Here is a 20,430-nt window from a genome sequence, read left to right as displayed (position 1 = left end):
TGACCTACCCTTAAGCAGTGGAAAGCTGGATATGACTCTCTTTGGAGTATAATGAGAGAGAGATGGGGTCAGAGGGGCATTTTTAGTGTGATGTGAGCACTGGACAGGCAATCAGGAATTCCTGAGTTCCTATCCTGCTTTTGAAACAGATTCCCTCTTTCACCTTCAGCAAGTCACAACTTCTTTGTTTCAGAAATGGGGCTAAGAATACCCACTTATGTACTAGCTGTGAGGCTTAATTACTTAATACAGGAGAACCTCAGAGCTATGAACACTTTGGGAATGGAGGTTGTTCATAACTCTGAAATGTTTGCAACTCTGAACAAAGTGTTATGGTTGTTCTTTCAGAAGTTTACAACTGACCATTGACTTAACACAGTTTTGAAACTTTACTATGCAGAAGAAAAATGCCAGTTTAACCATCTTAATTTAAATTAAAAAGCATAGAAACAGTTTCCTGACCTTGTTAAATCTTTTTTTAAACTTTCCCTTTATTATTTTAGTAGCTTACATTGAACATCGTAAGGACGTAAGACCATAAGAATGGCCATAGTGGGTCAGACTAAAGTCCATCTAGCCCAGTATTTTGTGTTCTGACAGTGACCAACACTAGGTGCCCCAGAGGGAATGAACAGAACAGGTAATCATCAAATGATCCATCCCCTGTCACCCATTCCCAGCTTCTGTACTGTTTGCTTTTTTTTTTTTCTTTTCTTTTTCGGTCTCTGCTGCTGCCTGATTGAGTACTTCAGGTTCCAAATGTGGTGTGTGGTTGACCAGTCAGTTTGTAACTCTGAGCTTCTGCTGAATTTGTGTTTTGAAGGTGAGAACTGCTCTGCAAGTACTAATATGGGCGCTGTTCCTTATGGTGACCAGAAGGGGTAGCAGAAGGGCAACTTGCAGAAATCTTTCCCCCTATTTGACTAAGTGCTTTACTTCCAAAGCATCCAGAACATCTTGCAGCTCAGGACCAAACTGAAATCCCCATTCTAACTATTTATACATCGGATCTGTTGGAAAACTAACAATACACATTTCAAAAACTCATTTTAAAATGATTTAGACAGTAACAACTTTTAAAAAGGCAGCACTGATGGGGAATGAATTTGCCAGTCTTCCAGGATTCAGCTCGTTCTCTCTCTCCTATGAGTGTGCTTCATCATATATTAGTCAGACAGGTTGTATTTTTCAAACTAACTGTAGAAAATATGAATAGTCTGTCAAGAAAAAAAGGGGGGAAGTCTAGGTTAACTCTGGCCAAGTGTGCGGTTGAGAGAAAACATGAGCCAGTTTGGCCAGAAGCTGAGCTGATTGTAACAAAACCCAGGTACTGCAGAAGGAAAGGATGTATTGTGAGACTTAGGAGATTTAGTTATATAAAAAAACTATTAATTGTAAAGATGATAAAATCCTATGGGAAATTTAGAATCCTGTTATAAAATAGGATTTGCATCTCAAGAGAAAATATTAGGGGAGAAAAATTCCACCCCACCTTCAAATTCTGACACAATTGATTCAACAACACCGGTTTTGCCTTACCATGGGCTTAATGATTCCCATGTAGAGTTCTGATTTATGGCAGGTATGTGGTTTCTTTTCCCAATCCCAATCACATTTTAAGGAGAAAAAAGGAAAGAGTAATTTAACTCCCATTGACTTCAATGATGATTTCTCTGAGACAGGAAAAAGTAAAAATGGAATAAAAACTTCTGGGTATGGTCCAATTAAATTAAAATAACTTGCATGAACGAACTCTAATGCACAATAAAAAAATGTAAATCCAGTTATGCAAAATCAGATTCATTTAAGAAGAGCCCCTCTCATGATAATCCTAAGAGATTTAACTGCTCCAAAACACTAATAAAAATAATATCTAATGTTTTCCATCCGTAGACCTCAAAGCACTATATAATGGAGGTCAGTATCATTACCTCCATTTTGCTGGTGTGGAAACTGAGGCACAGAGAAGCAAACTGAGTTTCCTAAAGTCAGTCTCCTCCTTTCCCAGTTTCCAACAGGACCAGTTATCACCTCTTTGCTTGGCCCACTAGACCCTGGTTCCCTAGATTCTAGTTCCAAGCCTTATGATTGTGCTCAGCACATCTATGTGAAAGACCTAAAATCAATGCTCATGTGCATGTTAAGAAGGAAATTGTGTGACTAAGGCCTGGTCTAGAGTACAAAGTTAGGTCGATTTAAGCCACCTTGTGTCATCCTAGTTGTGCATGTGTCTATGCTTAAATTAGTCTCCCACTGATGTAAGCTCTCCATTACACCAACATAGTAACACCTCCCCCCATCTAGGGATGGCAGACACATTTCCTCCTCCAAGGTGGTACACTTTCCCACACCACTCACTGATAACTTCAGCAGGTATCACTGCAGTACACAGGCTAGTAGCATCTGGGCCTGGGTGGCTTCGGGATGCCATTAGCACCTGTGACCTTGAGCGGTTCTCCCTCCACACCTGCAGAATGCCTGAGCCAGATAAGGAAGGGGACTTGGGATGACATGTTCAGCAAGATCTTGTATCAGACTGTGAACAGAGGGTCTGGAGCTGAATACTGCAGTGTATGGAGAAGGAAATAGTGGGTAGGAGAAAGGCCCAGGAGTCAGAGAGGGAGATGCAACAGTACATAATGGGGCTTGTCCAGCAGCACACACAGATGCTGCAGACTCTTGTGGACCTACAGGATCAACAATTGTGGGCTCACCTCCTTTTGCAGTCCATGGAGAACTCCAGTATAGCAACTCCCTACAAACCCCCTTAACAGTGCCTGTGGCATCAGAAGCTGCATCCTTATCCCTACCACTGCACCCCGGGGGGCGGGAGGGAGACACACATTAAGGACAACCTCAGCTTCATGTACGCTGACTTGTGAGAACCATTGTTGATGAATGTGTAACTAAAAAGGAAATGAATGTTCCCCTTCTTTAAGCTCTGTTCTATAAATTTGTTAAGATTTTAATGTATGCTTTTAACTTGCACAGAAATTTTTTGAAGTGTTTTTCATTACTCAGTAAAACTCTATTGTTTGGAAAATAATTCATCTTTATTAGTTCCCAACATATGCTGCGAAGTGCCTAGCAGTTCTGAAAGCGCCCACCTACTTGTTACTGTACAGAGTGACCCAACACATAGGATCAGTGATAAACACAGTGTTATAATCATAAACGTGCAGCAAACACCACCAGATTAATAGGTGCTTTGTCACTTTTATATTCATAGATCTGCACCAAGCACCACACAGTTCCTAACAGGCCCCTAAACTGCAGGGCCAGGCAGAGCACAGTACACCACAATACATTACTCTTCTTTCAAAGCCTCTCTGAGATGTCTAGCTCCACATTGAGCTATTCTGATAGCCCTTGTGCCTGGCTGCTCAAACTCAGCAGACGCTCAAGTGGAGGGTTCCCCCTCCATCCCAGTCGCAACTTTTCTTCCTTTGCTTCACAAATATTATGCAGGCCAGAGCAGGCAGCTAGAACCCTTGGGTGAGTTTTTCTCACTGAGATCCAATTTTGTGAATACACGATGCCAGCAACCCTTCAATCTACCAAAAGCACATTCAACTATCATTCTGCACCTGCTGAACCAAAAGTTCAATCTTTTCTTGGGGCTGTCGAGGTGGCTGGAGTATGGCTTCATGAGCCAGGGGAGTAAGGGGTAGGCTGGGTCCCCTAGGATCACTACTGGCATTTCAACATCACCACTGGTGAGCTGCCAGTTGGGAAAGAAAGTCACTGTTTGTAGCACCTATTAAACAGTCCCATGTTTTTAAAGATATGAGAGTCATGCACCTTCCCTGAACATTGATGTCAGTGAAGCATCCCCTGTGACCCACCCAGCACTTGCATAACCATAGAAAAATAGCCCTTTCTGTTGATATACTCTGTGTCATGGTGATCTAGTGCTGTCTGTTACTTGACTGCAGTTTGGGATCCCCATTGCTGCAGATCCATCCATTATGTCCTGCATATTGCCAGTGCATGAGAGGAGACAATTCATTGCCCTGCACACTTGCATGACAGTGCCCCATGCCCCTACAGTGGATTTTCCAAGTGCAAAGTGATTTTCCATTGACTGATAGCAATCTGACGTCGTATGTTTCCACAGTATGATCAGCACTTGCTTCTCCATTGTCAGTGAAGCTCTCATTCTGGTGTCCCTGCCCTGGAGGGCAGGAACAAGCTTGGCACACAGATCCAGGAATATGGCCTTGTGCATCTGACAGTTCTGCAGCCACTGCTTGTCATCTCAATTCTGCATTATGATATGATGCCACCAATCAGTGCTAATTTCTCGGTCCCAGAAGCAATGCTGCACTGCCTGAAGCTGCTCCATCTTTAACTGGTTCTTGCTATGTCCCACAGCAATCTGACTGCCTGGAAATCATCATGTTCCCCACTCCTCTTCTTTTGGCTCTGCAAATACCAGAGGATCATGTGTCCTGTGCCTGCAATGCTCACAGCAATGGTGCAGAGCTGTGGAGACTCCAGGCTTCTGTTAAAGATGGTGAACAGCAAAAAGTCCCATGCTGGTTATGGGATTTTCAAAACAGGCACAGAAATTACGGGATAGAGATAGTATTATGAGTTGGAGAAAGTTGCATGATGGGAACTTGACCCTGCAGTCCCAGTCACCTCTGCAAGATTCATTTCTGCCCCACCATGCATTGCCAGAACTTCCAAAAAGACAGTGTGCTGGATGGTGGAGAGTTACCTACCCATAATGCACTGCATTGTACATAGAAACAAGCATTCCTGGTGAGTACGCACAGTGCCAGTGTAAGGATGCATGTGCACAAGCATTATACTAACTACAGAGGCTTTATGCTGCTGTAACCTGCATTGGCAAAAGTTTGTATTGTAGACATGCCCCAAATGCGAGGCTAAGCACTGAAGTGTCTCCTCCTCCTGCATCTGCAGAGAGCTAGAGTGGTGACTAGCATAATCTAGGGGAGTAGAAAGGAAATCCAGGGCATCAGGTGGGAATGATCTTGTCTACAGATTGGAGGTTACTGGATCAGAATTAAAATGAAGAATGGGAAGTGGATCTACAGTGTGGCCACTGGAGTATTAGCTATAGGTGCTGTTGCTTAGTCCACAAAGTCTCACCTAAGAGCAGACAGAAGAGGTTTCCAGGTGTTCAGCAGTAACAGTTCACACTCATTCTTTGGGATCCCAGCAAACCTAGTGTCAGCACTGAATCCCCACTCTGGCACTTTTAGTGCAGAAGGTGGGGGCCCGCAAGGATTTTAAAAATTAATACTTGCCACTCCAGGCTTGTATTACACTCCCAAGGTTACAGCTTTTCTCTGACCTTAGATTGGTAAATGCTGCCACCACCCAAATGCAGAAAAAAACCCCTTTGAACCCAGGAAGGAGCACTTGGGAATTCCTCCCTGTGGGTTATCCTCTTGACCTTTCACCTCTTCCTCCCCACCACCGAAGAGCTGAGAAAGAAAACAAAGGAAATTGGCTGTGCCACCAGCTAATTAAACAACATACACAAACCTCTTCGGGGGACACAAATCCAATCCTGTTCTTAAAAGAGGTAAAATTTGTTAAAAACACAAAGAAAGGAAATACATTTGCAACTTAAGCTTTTTGCTAGTTCTTAAAAGAAACAATTACAAAAATTAAGCATCAAGATAGCTCTCTTGAGGTTTATCTTAAAGATTAGAAGCAAAACAAGAGCATCTGGGGTTAGCACAGGGGAAATACACAAGCCAAAATAAAGAAATAAACCTGATAATGTCTATTTAAACATTTTCCTGTCCAATAATTTCTTCTAGGTATGGAAGATGAATTTTCATACCTGGTTCAAGCCTTACACAGCATTCCTGCTTATAGCCTTGCTGCTTCATGTCTCCTTCTCCCGAGAACAATAGCCAAAGGGGAAGTTTTTTTCCCATTTTGAAAAGTTCTAGCCTCCCATTGGCTCTTTTGGTCAGGTGCCCACTTCTTTTCCTTTACCTGGGGAACTTTGTTAACCCTTTACAGGTAAAGCAAGCAGAGAACAGCTACCAAGAGGGATTTTACAGCTAACTGGTTGGCTGGGTGTCCATAAAAGGGAGCTAACCCCCCCTTCATTTATCACACCTATCCCTGAAGGGTTTCCCCAATGTTTTAGAGAAAAGAAAACAGCTTTTTAAAATGCTGAGGCAGTGCCTCAACAGTAAGAAAGTTCAAAACTTGATACCCATGTAAATAAATTTTATGTAATTGGAAATGGGAATTCCTGGCTTTTTGATGATACAGAGCTCTCTCCTCTAGTTCCAAGGAGTCACAAGATATGGGTCTGAATATTGTCTATCCTGGACCTCAGTAACTCGTGGGGACAAGCACCCCATTTAGAAGAGTAAGAAGGAAGCATTTTTCTGACAGCTTGATTTTTTCTTAAAAAAAAAAAGGCAGCATCAGTAGTTTGACAGCTGCATAGGGGTTTCGAATATCAGAAGTAGTGTAGGTGGATTAGTGGGCAGAATGCAGGTGAGGCTGTTGAAAGTGCATGAGAAAAGCAAAGTATTGTTACCACACAGACCCCATAAAGTTATTCTTTCCCTCGCAGGTTTTTGAGGAGGGAGGAGAGGTTTGGGGTGGATGTATAGTGGGTGTATTGTATAGCTGGGATCAATTGTTTGAGTGGGATCTTTTTTCTCCTTTCTTCAGTTTGAGAAAATTGCTGTGCTTGCTTTTGTTTAAATTGTTTCAAATTTTGCATAAATATGGGTCTTTTGGAAAGGTGGTTTTGCGTTTTTTTTAAAAATCTAAATAAAATAACTAAATATGCAAATCAGTACTGCACCAGCAAATACTTGCATATGCACCCATTCAGAATGCAAATCCTGCATTTATCCATGCACAGAAGCTTTTGCAGATGCAAGTCAGGTAGCTGCATGCTTAACTGCTCATAGGTATAGTTACTCACTTGGTGAGCCAAATGGGAATTGCACCCACTTATGAAGAGCTAAATTTGATCTAACATATGCAAATATTGGATTTACAGGTGTACCTGTTACCTGCTCAGTTTTCAAGTGTACAGTTGTAGCCTACAATGTTGTTTTAACATAGATTTATATTTGACTATGGGGATTAACATTTTTCTTAATTGTGTTACTGCTGTGTGGACGTAAAACACAAAAACACTCCCACAAGAGTTGTGTTTAGCACACGCTTGACCCATTCTGTGCATTGCTGCCACTGCCTATATGCGGATGTGGGAAGCTGAATTATGGAGTCTTTGAAATTATCCTCTAGGACATGTGGCCATACATGGCTAAATTCTCCTCTCCGTGACACCACTGCAACCCCCATTGAAATAACGCCAATGACATGATTTCAGTGGAAGTTTCACTGAAGCTGTTGTCATGAGCATTTGATCCACACCATGAATAAATGCTGTGCTAGATCATACTACCAACAGGTGCCACGTGGCATGGTTTGCTAAATAGATTGAAAAAGCATGTGATATTTGCTTGACCTGATGGAAACACAAGGAAACTTTCTGTATAAACTCTTGATTTCTGCAATGTTAGGTAATCTCAATCCCATTTCGGGAAACGTTATTCGTGCTCATTTTCATTTTTTCATGAGCCTAATCCTGAGGTCATTGCTCAGGCAAAACCCCCACTGAAGTCAATGGGAATTTCCCTGAGTAAGGTCTGAATAAGGATCTTAGATTTGGTCCATGAGATCTGTATTATCCAACTCACATCCTCAGTAATGAGGCTGGGAGTTGAGGGCATGGGCAAAGAGTCCTCTCTTCCCAACCAATGGAATAGCAGTAGAGCCACAATGGCTCCCTAGGCTGTTGCTATTTCCATCCTCCATATGAAAAATGGCTGCTGGATCCATGTAGTAGGCACAGATCCACTGGCCTTAGCACCACTCCTTCCAGGGCCACCTCCTGCCCTGCATCCAAGACTCTGTCAACAGCATTCCATAAAAACCCGTATGGAGCTGGTGTCCACAGAGTGATAGAGCCACACGGGTTTCATTGCAGGAACTGCCGTCTGGAGCCCAGTTCTTTGAGAAACGACCTGCTGCTTTGGCATTTTAAAGAGCTGCTCTTCTGAGTCAGACAAAATTACCAGTTAAGTCAATCAGAATTTGGTATGGGGTAAGGACCAAATGGAAGGAGGTTCAGCACAGCTGAGCATGGACTGCAGTTATTAGCAAAACAGGATGGTTGAGTGATTAGGGCACTAACCTAGGACGTGGGAGACGCTGGTCCAATTCCCCGCGTCACCACACACATTCTGAGTGACCAGAGGCACAGCCTCTCTGTGCCTCGGTTGCCCCTATGTAAAGTGGGGATAATAGCACTTCCTATCTTCATGGGGTGTTGTGAGGATAAATACACTAAAGGTTGAGAGGAGCTTGCACACTACTGTAATGGGGGCCATATAAGTATCTATGATACAGTGAAACAGCAGCTGTACCATGTTGTACTCCCACAGAAACCTGTTCTCTAATGAAACACGCAGTGTACAGTACAAATGGAATAACACAGTCTGGGTAAATTTACAGATGTGTCCATTTTTATGTGAGTCAAGGTGGATGAGGTAATTTTATTAGATTTATTAGACTAATTTCTGTTAGTGAGAGAGACGAGCTTTCACTCTTACACAGAGCTCTCTTCAAGTCTTACTATCCTGGGACCAGCAAGGCGACAAGACCATTTTTATGTTGTCTTTTATTTCGGTAGAGTTATATGGGGAAAGCTGCGAGAAATGGTTGCTGTTTTATCGTGATCTCAATACTGGTTTGGCGTCAGGAAGTGTTATATGTGAAAAGCTCAATGGTACATAAAAGGCATATCCAAAGGTGGCGGTGAGATATGCTCCCCTAGCAGGGGCTGCTGAAGGCATTGCGCTTCAGACAGGTACAGTGTCTGAGAAAGCACAGCCATATTGTGCTTCAGGAAGACACTGCGACAGGTGCCAGCTTTGCTGACCTGTGTGGAGAAAGACAAAACAAGGCCATAGCCTGACTGATGCTAGACTCACACACTTTAGTGAGTTACCCCTGAAATAATCATGTGCGGTTTGAGAAAATATAGTGAGACATCAGGTTATCTCACTGTAGTTTAGGCCCTTTATCCTATACAGCATCATGGCTTTAAAAGTGTCAAGGGCCCATGGGACAAAGTGTAGAGTTGTACAGGGTTCTGCAGGAGCTCTGAAATCCTAGCCTCCATCTTGGATTCATTCTCAGAGGGGTGATTCTTGAACAAGAGGTGGTGTTTGTAAAGCATAACGTCTGTTCACATTTGAGTACAATCTGCCTGTATACAAATACGTTTGTTTCAAATAAAAATACTCTTTTCAAGCTAGAAAAGTGATTGTGAGAATTCACTCTTCAGAGACAGTCTAAGGTTGGCAGCTGTAAGTCAAAACCCATGGCAGATTTTCAAGCTTTAAAAGCTTTGTTTTCAATCAAGACTGCATACTTGAACATAGCCTATGTTCAAATATGTTGTTTTAATAAAAAAAGAAGCTTTGAGAGCTTGAAAGCATCTGCACGTCTGGCCCCTTTGGGAGAGGGAATCAAAAGAGTGGCACCAAAGGGTGGGTGGAATTTTGAAGCTCCCCCAATGCAGTGCCTCACAAAAGTCATCTTCTGTCACACTCCTAAGTTTTGGCCCTTTAATAGTTTCCAGCTAAAAAAAAAAATTCAGTATATTTTTATATATATTCTTGCTGATTTCTGAAAATCAGTATGCATGCGATAAAGTTTTTGCCTCTTTTGCCAGTTCTGTAAATGCTAATTGCCGTACTAGAGAATCTGTATAGGTGAGGCACAGAAATTTACAAATTTCACAGGTTCATATAAATGAAATGAACTTTCTCAAAACTTTCATACATTCGAGTCAGTTTTTCTGATCCTGCAACTTCATACACAGTCCCAAATTAACAAAAATACAGATGCTGAGTCCTCCTATTCCCTAATATAATGGTTCTTTCACCCCTAATTCAGGTTGTATCAATAACATTTATCAGCAGTTATCGCACAGCAGTCTCCAATGCTATACCCTGTGCTTAGAATAGGAAAAAACATAGGTATTTCATCTACCACTGTCTGTAACTGCAGGAAAATGTTGACTCTTTCTTTAATTTTTACTGGTATGTTTTTGTTTTTCATTTACCTAAATTCAAATAATATGATGTTAAAAACCTCTCTACATTCCAGGTTTGACAGTGTGTGTGTTTTTATTTTCACTTAAAATGCATAAAAAAGAGTTGATTCTTGTGAAATACTCTTTGATAAGAACCAGAAACAAAAGTAAGAGAAGACAGATACGAGGGGATATGTGTAATAAGCTGCTTATATATAAATTGAGAAGTTCATTAAGAGTGACTTGTGAGGGAGGAGCATACCTTAAGACCATGTGGGAAATCAGTTTACTTCAGAGTACTGAGGGTGAAAGGAAGGGATGTCTGCTTTTCATTAAACCTGAAATGCATTATAATTGGGCTGAGTCTTTACCCAGATGGCTCCTCTTATGCTGACATCTGCAAAGTGTATATAAAGCAATGTTAAAGAACTGTCTCTTGTGGCAGTATGTACACATGTAATTCAGTTAAGAACTAAGTCCTTTGCTATACTGAATGCTGGTCCTTAAATAATGCATGCTGAGAAATTGCATTTGCCTGGCCAACGATGACTATGATACATATTTTGTCACAGTATAAAGCTATGTAACTTTTGAGAACAGTTTTATTAAATTTTTGCTCATTTTGTAGGGATTCTTGTTCATTCTTTATTAGAAATCCCCAGCTAAACAACATTTTCAGTGTGGATAGAGGGCTAGTCTTTTCCTTAGTTTCCTAAGTTTTTCATTGCCATTACAGTCATTTCAAATATTTAATTTTATGTGAATTTGAGAGGCATTTTTCATTGACCAATGACATGTGCTTGAACAATATTAAAATGCCTTTACCACATTAATGAAACTTGTCTGAGGATGATAGATGTGATATAATTCATATGTCCATTGCTCTATTATCATCTAGCTGAAGCCAATGAAGTAACACTTTTTAAATTAGATATCAGCAGCCTGTTTCTTTCTTTGTCAGACAACAGAAAAATCAAAGTCAACGGCACCAGGGAACCTATTGAGTTTAAGTCAAATCAGTGGTTTGGGGCAACAGTCAAAGCTCATAAAGGAAAAGTTGTGGTAAGTTTCATGAATTGATATTCATTTTCAGATGTTTACCTTTTCTGAACTGTATATCTTAAATGTATGTGTGCATGTGTGTGTGTACACAACTAACAAGTTTTAGAATATATGTATATACAAAAACAGATTATATAGAGAGAGAGATCAGACAATAAAAGCAATATATAAAAATCAGACTGAACTGAATACTTGAAGACCATCTTAATGCAGTGTTAAAAATGAAGAAAGGCATTTTACTCATCATGCAAGCGAATGAGTAATCTAATTTATTATTCAAAGCATAAAATAGTGGAACTATTTTTAAGATATAAAGGAACTGATAGCCATATGTTTAAAAAACTATAACGTGTTGTAAAGCTTTATGAGGAAAGTTAGCTAGAGAATTACCTAAAGGAAGCCAAGAATTCCAGTGAAGATCAATTGATATCCTGATGAAAATGTTACTATTTGTATCAATATTTAATTTTGTTTTATAGGGTAATCATATTATATTGTATTGTTATGTTGTAGTCATGGTAATGACTAAATAAGAGTTTTGCTTTTAAAAACATTTAGTGTACGTGTTCTGATTTTATAGAACATTTTGTAGGCACTGATGGAAAGCCCCTACTGCATATTTATACTGATATATTTGATATCTTTCTTATACTGAATAGTTTTATTGCATAGCATAGAGTTGATGTATGCTATACACAGGCATTTTACATTTACAGTTTTTGCACTAGGATTCACAGTGAAAAGGATACTAAACACTTTGTGATATGAAACTTTAGTTTGGCCATAATTTATTTTCCTTACAATTATGAAACAACAACTTTTGTCTTGGGATTTGTTTAAAGCTGTTTTAGTTATTAATTAATGGGAATAAGTATCTGAAGGAAATGCCTTACTTTAAATAGTTGATCTTGTGGTCAACCCCAGAAAGAATTTTGACATAAAACAGGTGATGAATAAAACATCGCTCTCTTGTGTTACAGAACTAACATGTACAGTTAATTCCCTGCGGTTTTGCATCTGAGTTATCATAGCTGTCAAATTGCAGATTTGGTACCTGCATCTGGTAGATGTACTTTTATTTAAAAATTGATAACATATATAAAATTATTGTTAAAAAGGAAACCCTAACATATTATTTGGCTTTAACTAAAATTTGTCATAAAGTGTTATATTGATTTAAATAGGGGAATACTTATCATGTATTCTAATAATAACAGCAAGCTGAAATATAACATCTTCCTATACAACTATTCACTGAAACTTAGAATGCCTTAGTTTTAATCAGATGTGAGGAAATCCCACCATTGATTGCTGTGCCATAAAAAACCCCCACAATGTCGGTTACAGACCGGCTTTGTTTTGGTTCTAGTATGTTTTCTCATCAACAGTTTTGCCAAACTTTCTGCAATTTAGTCGTAGCAGTTCGTGGCAGTGCCCTCTTGGCTCCTGCCCCTGCTGTGCTGATAAAGTCACTTGGAGACCCTGGGGTTCAGTAACCACTGGTGGTTTTTATTCACAGGTTCTACTCCCACCACCTTTTCCCCATACACAGCTTGCTTCTAGTGTCTGCTTCCAGGAGGGAAGGGCTATCACTCTGCTTCCTCTCCTTTCCCTGGCTTCCTTCCCTGCAGTCTTTATCTAGCCCCAGGCTAACTGGGCGGGCAGCTGTCTCCCATTCACCATATAGGTGCAGGTTTTCTCTAGCCATCTCCAATTTGCTTCCCATAATGGGGGTTGGCATGGCAGAGAGCTGAGTCAGTAGTTCTTGCCCAGCACCCTGTCACAATAGCTAAAGTCAACAATTTTAAGACAAAACCTTGAATTGCTGACTTTGGGAAGTGAGAAAACTCTAGGTTTAAACTTTGATAGGGTTCCTTGGGGAAGAGGGGAGGTTTTTTTGCTTGTGTTTTTTTTCTACTGCAGCAGCAGCAACAATAAAATAGAATTGGGCCAAAATGTTACTGTTATAAATTTTCTGTTGCAAATGATTTTATCAAACTTTCTGAAATGCATCTAAAATTAATGTTAATTGTCCTCTATTTTTTCTCTAGTATGTTGTTTAGACTGTAGGCTGCTCAGGGAAGAGCCATGTCTTATACATTTGCAAAGCAATGTGCACACCTGCAGTAAGCTCTGTGTGGGCACAGGGATCCCCCCGGCCAGAGCTAATTGCAGGACTGGTGCCTTATAGTGATGTAAAAAATGATAACAGTACATTACCAGAGAGAGATTAATATCTGACTGTAAATCAATCCCAAGACAAAAATGGACAGTTTATCCGTTCCATCACATACTAATTATTTATTATAGAATATATTCTATCTTATTAAATAGTTTTGTATCAAAAACTCATTTGGCAAAAGTCCACTCAGTCAGGGTTAAATCTTGCCTGTTGTGCCAAGCCAGAAAGAGAAAGAGGTCTCAGAATCCTACCTCCAAGGCAGGGGAGAAGCAGAGGTAGAGCTACTCCAGCATCTATTCCATAGCCGTGTCCTCTCTCTGGCTCTATTTTGGGTTTGAACTAGGGATCCATGTAATAGCAGACCAGCAGCCACACCCTCCATGCTGCAACAGAAAGAGCTCAGCTCTGCAGAACCCAGATGTGTATGACCTCCTCATACTGCCCCGTACAGCAGAACCATACTGTAACAACCAATGTCGTGAGAATCACGAGGGATTGATTGAACCAGGGACCTCTCAAACTAAAGCCATGGGACAAAGGACTAAGTCCCCTAACTGGGACAGTAACAAACTCATCTTCTGTGGATCCAGGCACAGAGGGGGTTTAATAACACATGCTTAAAAGTGGGTAACTCTATCTGAGACTATTGACGTGTCCGGGGAGAGGGGTGAGAGGGCAGGTTTTGGTCCTTAGATATAAGTGGATTGTTAATGATGCAGAGGGAAGAAGAGAACATTGCAGGTTATGAAGGTTCCCATGGTTCTTTCATCCACTTACTATGACAATTTCTACCCAGATGATAGAAACTTAACAGGAACAAAAATGGTTAATTTGTTTAATGAAGAACTGACTTAGCCCATGCATGGCACATAAAAGATCTGTTACATAATTATTGTTTTAATAGGCTTGTGCTCCCTTATATCATTGGAGGACCCTTAAAGCCACTCCTGAAAAGGATCCAGTTGGCACCTGCTATGTTGCAATTCAGAACTTCAGTGCATATGCTGAGTATTCTCCTTGTCGCAACAGTAAGTTTTAATATAAATGTTCTTGCCTCAGTAGAACTGAAATTGTGATCAGTGGTTTCATACTTTCAGTCTTAGTGCTGCCTTGGCTAGATGAAAATTACTGGGTGATGTCACCCAAGGAAAGAGTATAAAGAAAGACAGACATTAAACTGCATGTCTGCACTTGGATGTTTTATCATATAATTAAAAGAGAAGAGATTAAGTAAATAAGGCTTGGCAATTATGGTGATAAAATATAATTTCCTTAATTTAATGGTTTAAAATGCAGCAAACAGATCTCGAAAAGCATAAATAAGCATTTAAAAACGGTTGTTCGTTCCGAATGTGAATCTGTCAGTATAGAATTGCCATCCTAGGATCAGATCCTGCACTGAGATGAAAAGGGCTGCGTTGTCCGAATCACCAGCAATAGGTTGGTTGTGTGTGTCACTTCCTGTGCACAAGAAAGCTGCCCATGGTAGCAGTGCTACTGCACATGCTGCTCTGTGTTGTGTGGGAACTGGGGGGCTCCTCCACAACCCTAATGCCTTCCTGCTTACGGAATCGGTCAGAGAGGGTGTGTATAAAGGCCCAAGCCCAGTTATTTATAGGAGTACACAAAATACCATACTAGATCAGATCAGGGATACATCTAGTCTAGTATCCTGTCTCTGACGGTTGCCCTTACCAGGTATTTTGGAGGGAGGTGTCCGAATTCCTGCAGTAAGCAGTGATGGGATAACCTACCCCAAGGAAGTTTCTTCCTACTTCAAAAGCTAAAGACTGGCATAAGCCTCGAAGCAGGAGGGTTTATAGCCGTTCCAACATGTACGTGTGTGTGTGTGTGTGGTTTTAAATATTTACTACAATAATTCTGTATATTCTTATTATCCATATGAATGACTTGATTGCTTTCTGAATCCTGCTAAGCTTAGGCGGGGGGGGAGTCACTTCACGTGCTATTTCCCTAAACTCTAAAGGTGGGTCTGACCAGCTGCTGGGAGTGAGTCTCACAGCCCAGGTCAACAGACTTGCATTAACAGGGCTTGGGCTAGCACGCTAAAAAATAACTGTGTAGATGTTGTTGTGACATTCGAGCTCAGGCCCTGAAGCCCAACTCCCTACCTAAGCCTCAGAGCCCGAGCTCCCACAGCGCTAATGTCAGCGTGCTTGCACGAGACCCACTAGCACAAATCTGTCGACCCAGACTGCAAGACTCACTCCCAGCAGCTGTAGAGACACATCTTAAAGGCCTCCTCCAACTGTCGTTAAAATCCATGAGAAGAACCTGTTGACTGAATGGGACTTGGATTGGGCCCTTGACAGAATCATTTCACTGTCTAGCAGTTACTTCTCCCACAGACCAGAAATAGCTGCTGTTTCACAGTTACTTGCCATGTGGTGTTTTCCAACGCTAATAGCTAATGTTATGGGCTAGCCTATGCCTCTGTGTGGAAATGCCCACAGGAGGGCTAAGTTGTTGATGATCAGTTTGTTATTTTTATAGTGGCAACAAAGCCCTGGGCAGACAAGTAGATGGATCTGCTCCCTCCTTTGAAGAGGCTATGATAGTGAAATTTGCCAAGTTCGTTCTTGTGGAGTTCTAGAGACAACATCATGCCGTGCTGTGAGGTTTGCCTGCAGGGCCAGCCGAGGCGGGACGACCAAAAGGGCAGTTTTCCCCAGGCCCCCCATTTTGAGTGGGCCCCCAAGCCCATGGAATTTGAGTGAAAGGTGCTGTGACCTGGTGCATGGGGTGGCAGCACCATTAAAGTTTGGCCTGGCCATCCCTTTGTCATGACTAGGTCAAAGTGCACAGAGTGGGGTGCCGAGCCCAGCCCCATGGGACTGAAGTTACCACAGCTGGGTGAGTGTGGGGCGGATTCACTCTTCAGCCCCATCCATCACCCTCTGGGCCCTCTCTTGAATCCCTGGTAATTTTGTTGGAAAGGTGGGGGCCTTAATTTCAGATTTTTCCCCAAAACCTCTGTGTAGCCCTGTTTGCCTGCCCTGAGAATGCACACCTGAGGTGTGTGCAACCAAGCAGCCCTGTGATTCTTCCTAAGATCTGCAAGAAAATCCCATGGAACTCAGCACATACAAAGGCGACTGGGACATCTGCATGTAGGGCCAACTCCTCAGCTTTACCCACTAGGTTCTCCACTGCAGAGTAGCTCCAGATAGAGCTGCATTACCAAGTCTCCCTCTCATGGCCTAGCCCTTACACCCAAACCCCCAAAGAGGGGAGAGAGGACACCACAGAGTGAGAAGCTGAATCTGTGGGAAAACAATGTTCAAAAGCTCTGCACTAGTTCCTGCTGGTGTGTCACTTTGGCTTTTCTCAGGGATGATTCCATGTGGAGGGACTGTTCCAATGGCCATTCTCACTTTCTGCCCAGTTGTAGCCCTCTGAACCTGCATATCCCCAGGTGCATGGTGTTCATAGGGAAGGTCTTCTTTAGGGGTTTGAGGAAGGAGAAAAGACCGCCACATTGTTCTTCCCACCCTCCAACAGATATTGGGCAACCATAGCAGGGTGGTCTATTCCAAGTCTATTGCTTCATGGTGATAGAACTAAGAAAGAAGACTCAGCAAATATACACAAATATGCTGAATTATATTACAGTTCAATACTTGTTTAACCCAAAATCCAGTCTCTCAAAAAGCCTGGCTTTATGAATTACCTGTATGTCCCTCGGGGTTGTATAGATAGCTAGGATCTCCTGCAGGGTGGCCCCTTTGAATACAGCCAGATTGACCCACCCTCCAAGTTACTATTTATCCTAAAGTTTCAAACTTCCTAAGAGATCCTTATTTTTGTATTTATGGCAAATCAAGCTGTTGCAGCAATTCTATGACTCCTTGCTAAGCCATTCATTTTTGGTTACCCATGCTGGTTTGGACAGGATGCCCACTGATTGTGGCTAGGGACCCTGGCTAGGCAGTGAGAAAAGAATGTCCCAAGTAGTCAATATCATTTTTCAGGATATCATTTGGCACCAATCTCATGGCTCTGCAGAGGGCCCTGATTTCTTCATTACATAGGGTCCCATATAATTGTTTTACCTCCTTAGGTGGTTTTGTACCTTTTGCCTCAAGGCTGTGGGGTTTATTTAATTGCATGGTATATTTTTTCATAAAAATTCTAGAAAGCTGCTAAATGTAAATAAACAAAACAAGACCACATCCTTAAGACAATAACTGCGTAAGCTCACAGATTTACTACCAGTACCAGATCCTGTCAGACTGGATCCCTAGAACGTTTTGTGTGCTATTGTGATTCTGCTATCCATAAATGAATTAAAAAAGGGGTTCTCAACCTTTTTCTTTCTGAGGCCCCCCACAATATGCTATTAAAAACTCCAGGGCCCAGCGGGAGAAGGGGAGACTCGGGGCACTGGGCCGGGTTGGGGGAGGGCCCTTGGGCACAGATGTACTTTGATTTCTATTTTGGGTGAGCAGGGGCCAGCAGGGGTTGAGCCAGTTCTGCATGGCAGGGTCTAGGGAGGGAGCGCCACCTCCACCCCCTGACTTACCTCAGCAGACCACGCGCCTGCCTGGATGTGGGGAGGGGTGGTGGTGGAGTGGGGCACAACCAAAAATTATAACTCAAAGGTGGGTGCAGGGAGAGGGGTAGCTAAGGGCTGTGTGCGGGCAGGGGGGTAGCTCAGGGTGCAGGGAGGGGTAAATAGGGGCTGTGTGCAGGCAGAGGTAGTTCAGTGCAGAGAGAGGGGTAACTAGGGACTGTGTGTGGGCAGGGGGTATCTCAGGGTGCAGGGAGGGGGTAGTTCGGTGCAGAGAGGGAGGTAGCTAGGGGCTGTGTGTCTGGAGGACTCCCCTGCGGTCTCTGTTCCCTGAGGACTCTTCCAGCCACAGAGCCGGGTCCTCCCGCCCGGGTGGCTCTTACCAGCAGCATGAGCAAAGGGGGCTGGGAGATGAGGAGCAGCTTCAACCCCCTGCACCAGCAGCAGCAGGAGACAAGGGAACACCGCAGCTGCCTGCTCCTTGACACTAGCCAGAGCAGCAGCTGTCCTGCACTGCCTGGCTCCTGCTTCCTGCCTCCGACCTGGCCAGGGGGTGGGGAGAGAAGGAGGTGGCGGGGTGTGTGTGTGTGTGTGGAGCTGCCCTGGGATTGCCCTGCTCTTGCAATGTAGTTTTTTTTCTCTTTTTTTTGGGGGGGGGCAAAACCAACATGTCCCCCCCAAATCTGCCCTGTGGGTAGCACCGGGGCTTGGGGCTCCAGAATTCAGCCCTGCTGCTCCTGGCATCTGCCCCACATGGGGCGCCAGAGAGCAGGGCTTCAACTCTGCGGTTCCTGGCTTCAGCCCCATGGGAGGTGCTGGGGCTTGGGCTCTGGGTTTTAGGTGTGGGGCCCCTTGGCCCCCCTGAAAGGGTTCACGGACCCCCTGTTGAGAACCACTGCATTAAAACATATTTCTCCAAAATTAAAATTAAAATAAAATCATATACATGCTTTTATATTTTCTTCCATCCTCTTTTACCGAAATTTTCTTACTACTGTAACAAACTATAGTACTGACACAGGAGTTAGATTTGCAGTATCACTCTGAATTATGGAGATAAGGCAATACTACAATATTTAATAAAATATGTACCCACAACGGAAACCTATGATACAATAATTCAATAAAGTATATATTTTTTCTTTTTGTTGTTGCGTGTAAATCTGGGTACTAATTATTTCTCCTTGGGAAATCTTGTAGTGATGGCAATTCATAGATTATAAAGCCAGAAGGGGCCAATGTAATAATTTGATCTGGCCTCCTGTATAACAGACCATGAGACTTCCCCAAATTAATTCCTGTTTAGATCATGTCTTCTAGAAAAACATCCAAACTTGATATAAAAATTGCCAGTTATGGAGAATCCCCCATGACCTTTGGTAAGAGGGTCCAGTAGTTCTCTGTTAAAAAAAAATTACACCTCATTTCTAGTCTGAATTTGACAAGTTTCAACTTCCAGCCATTGGATCTTGTTATAGCTTTGTCAGCTAACTGATGAGCCCCCTATTATCAAATTTCTGTTCCATATATAGGCATGCACAGATTGTGACCACGACACCCCTTCGCCTTCTCTTTGTTAAACTAAATAGATTGAGCTCCTTGTATCTTTCATCATAAGGGATGTTTTAAAATCCTTTAATCATTCTTGTAGCTCTTCTCTGAACCATCTCTTATGGCTATAAGTAAGTTCTATTCAGGCATTATGAGATCAATAAATATTCATATTTTGATAATGCAGGCAATGCAGATCCTGAAGGACAAGGTTTCTGTCAAGCAGGGTTCAGCTTAGATTTTTACAAGGTAAGATTCTACTTTTGAACTCCGTGGAAGAAATTTTATGCTGACGTATCCCAATTGACCTCTTCCTTCATCTATTCCAGTCCCCCTGATTGGAAATTCATCCCCTTCTTGTTTTGAGTAACATTTTTCATGAAGTTGCTGCTGTGACATTACACTCCATATTCTTTATGGAAATATGCTTATGATATGGATATGACATAACCAAGATGTACTTTCTGCAAGATTGCTCATGTAAGGTATCATTGGAAAGGTTATGATTTACTGAATGTGTTTATCTAATTTGTATGCATGTATCATTTTTGTATCTAAAGCTGGGAATATTGACCATGTCTCTGTATTTCAAATGGATGAGGCTAAACAATGCTAGGGACTTCTTATTGAAGAAATGCATAAGGATTACCCCAGGAACTGTGTGCAATAAAAACCTCTCAAAGATAGCTCTATACAATGGGAACTGTTTGACCCAGGTCACAGCAAAAAACTTTCCAGCAAGTGGGGGGAAGATATAAAACAGGAACAATGACAACATGAGGGGTCCTAACTCTCCCTACAACAACACACCTGAAAACATCTGAGGAACAAAGACTGAACGGTAAGAAGTATTGGTCATAGAATCATAGAAGATTAGGGTTGGAAGAGACCTCAGGAGGTCATTTAGTCCAACCCCCTGCTCAAAGCAGGACCAATACCAACTAAATCAGGCTAAAATCTGGGAAAGCCAAGGCAACTTGT

At 42.2% G+C, this 20,430-nt stretch overlaps 1 protein-coding gene across 1 annotated transcript in view; it reads left to right on the top strand.

The window, feature by feature from the left end:
* The window catches only part of ITGA8 (integrin subunit alpha 8), a 170,057-nt gene that overhangs the window by 7,039 nt on the left and 142,588 nt on the right, over positions 1-20,430 (top strand). The window contains 3 exon segments of the mRNA XM_077809430.1: positions 11,085-11,185; positions 14,272-14,395; positions 19,637-19,698. Of these exon segments, the coding sequence (XP_077665556.1) occupies positions 11,085-11,185; positions 14,272-14,395; positions 19,637-19,698 (287 nt within the window).

The sequence above is a fragment of the Eretmochelys imbricata genome, chromosome 2 (genome assembly GCF_965152235.1).
Source record: "Eretmochelys imbricata isolate rEreImb1 chromosome 2, rEreImb1.hap1, whole genome shotgun sequence".
NCBI classification, from domain to species: Eukaryota; Metazoa; Chordata; order Testudines; family Cheloniidae; genus Eretmochelys; species Eretmochelys imbricata.
This window is presented reverse-complemented; position numbering and strand designations above follow the sequence as displayed.